Genomic DNA, 641 nt, shown 5'->3' with positions numbered 1-641 from the left:
TGTTTTGTTGCTTGCTTCTGCTTAAAAGTCTGTGCCTGAGATGCCTGTGATGGGCTCTGGGCATGCAAAGGAGTTGTAGTTTTTACTGTGTTGGTTGTCAAGTGCGGATTTCTGCATGCTGATGGTCCTTATACCACAGGGGAGCTCAGAGGCAGAGAGTACTGGGGCTTGGTATGAAACTTCGCAGCTGTGAGATGCAAGACTCACTTGCTTTGTTCTTTTTCTTTATCAGATTGAAAGATGATGATAGCGGAGACCATGACCAGAACGAGGAGAATAACACACAGAAAGACAGTGAGAAGGAAAAGAATGATCGAGAGAAACCACAGAGTACTACCAAGAGGAAGGTATGGTGCTGGCACCTCCATTCCATTGCTAGAGCGTGATGTGGGAGTGTCCTCAGTTCAGGGATGAGGAAGATGTGTCTTGGTGGGCTGTGGTTGCTTAATGCGCTGTTACTGGTGTAATGAAGACAGAGAGGCGACATTAGCATTTGGATAATTTGACGCAGTTTTTGGAGGTGTATAATCTGAGGGGTGAGTGCTCCTTTCACAAATGTAACTCGTGCTCGGCGAGGCTTTTGAATGGAAATGAGAGAGAAAGCTTTATTCCCCCCCCCCCCCCCCCCCCCCCGTCACCTT

At 47.9% G+C, this 641-nt stretch overlaps 1 protein-coding gene across 1 annotated transcript in view; it reads left to right on the top strand.

The window, feature by feature from the left end:
- Nucleotides 1–232: 232 nt before the first annotated feature.
- Nucleotides 233–641, top strand: part of EIF4E2 (eukaryotic translation initiation factor 4E family member 2) — a gene marked incomplete at its 5' end in the record, with an annotated part of 18,737 nt that continues 18,328 nt past the window's right edge. The window contains one exon of the mRNA XM_010072720.1: nucleotides 233–347. Within this exon, the coding sequence (XP_010071022.1) occupies nucleotides 233–347 (115 nt within the window). The remainder of the gene's footprint in view (nucleotides 348–641) is intronic.

The sequence above is a fragment of the Pterocles gutturalis genome, unplaced genomic scaffold (assembly GCF_000699245.1).
Source record: "Pterocles gutturalis isolate BGI_N339 unplaced genomic scaffold, ASM69924v1 scaffold27332, whole genome shotgun sequence".
Lineage (NCBI taxonomy): Eukaryota > Metazoa > Chordata > Aves > Pterocliformes > Pteroclidae > Pterocles > Pterocles gutturalis.
Note: the sequence above shows the minus strand (reverse complement) of the source record. Positions and strands in the feature narration are given on the sequence as shown.